The sequence below is a fragment of the Eurypyga helias genome, unplaced genomic scaffold (assembly GCF_000690775.1).
Source record: "Eurypyga helias isolate BGI_N326 unplaced genomic scaffold, ASM69077v1 scaffold21810, whole genome shotgun sequence".
NCBI classification, from domain to species: domain Eukaryota; kingdom Metazoa; phylum Chordata; class Aves; order Eurypygiformes; family Eurypygidae; genus Eurypyga; species Eurypyga helias.
In genome coordinates, this window is record NW_010224053.1 from 4,580 (window position 1) to 4,925 (window position 346).

At 62.1% G+C, this 346-nt stretch overlaps 1 protein-coding gene across 1 annotated transcript in view; it reads right to left on the reverse strand.

The window, feature by feature from the left end:
• Window positions 1–346, reverse strand: part of LOC104516089 (talin-1-like) — a gene marked incomplete at both ends in the record, with an annotated part of 6,849 nt that overhangs the window by 2,905 nt on the left and 3,598 nt on the right. The window contains 1 exon segment of the mRNA XM_010160302.1: window positions 90–248. Coding sequence (XP_010158604.1) covers window positions 90–248 — 159 coding nt within the window.

The following is a 346-nucleotide window of genomic DNA, read 5'->3' on the forward strand; positions in this document are numbered from 1 at the left end:
GATGGTAGGTTCGAGTGTCCCCGTCCCCTGTTCTCACGCCCCAGCAGACCCTGCTCTGCCCCACAGCACGCTCGCCCCCACATTCACACCTCCTCGTTCTCGGCGGTGAGCGCAGCCGGCTTGGCCTCTTGCGCCAGCTGCCCGTAGTCATTGGTGAGCTGGTTGGCCAGTATGCCCAGCTCGTCTGGGTTGTTGGGTGGTATTTTTGCTTCCCTGCCGATGGAAAAGAGCAGTGGTTGGGGGGAGCCCTACACTGGGACAGTCAAACAAGGGGGAAAGTAGCCTGCACACGTGGCAGGCAGCGCTTTCTGTGGGGACAGGCTCGCTTGCACCCACCATCTCCTGC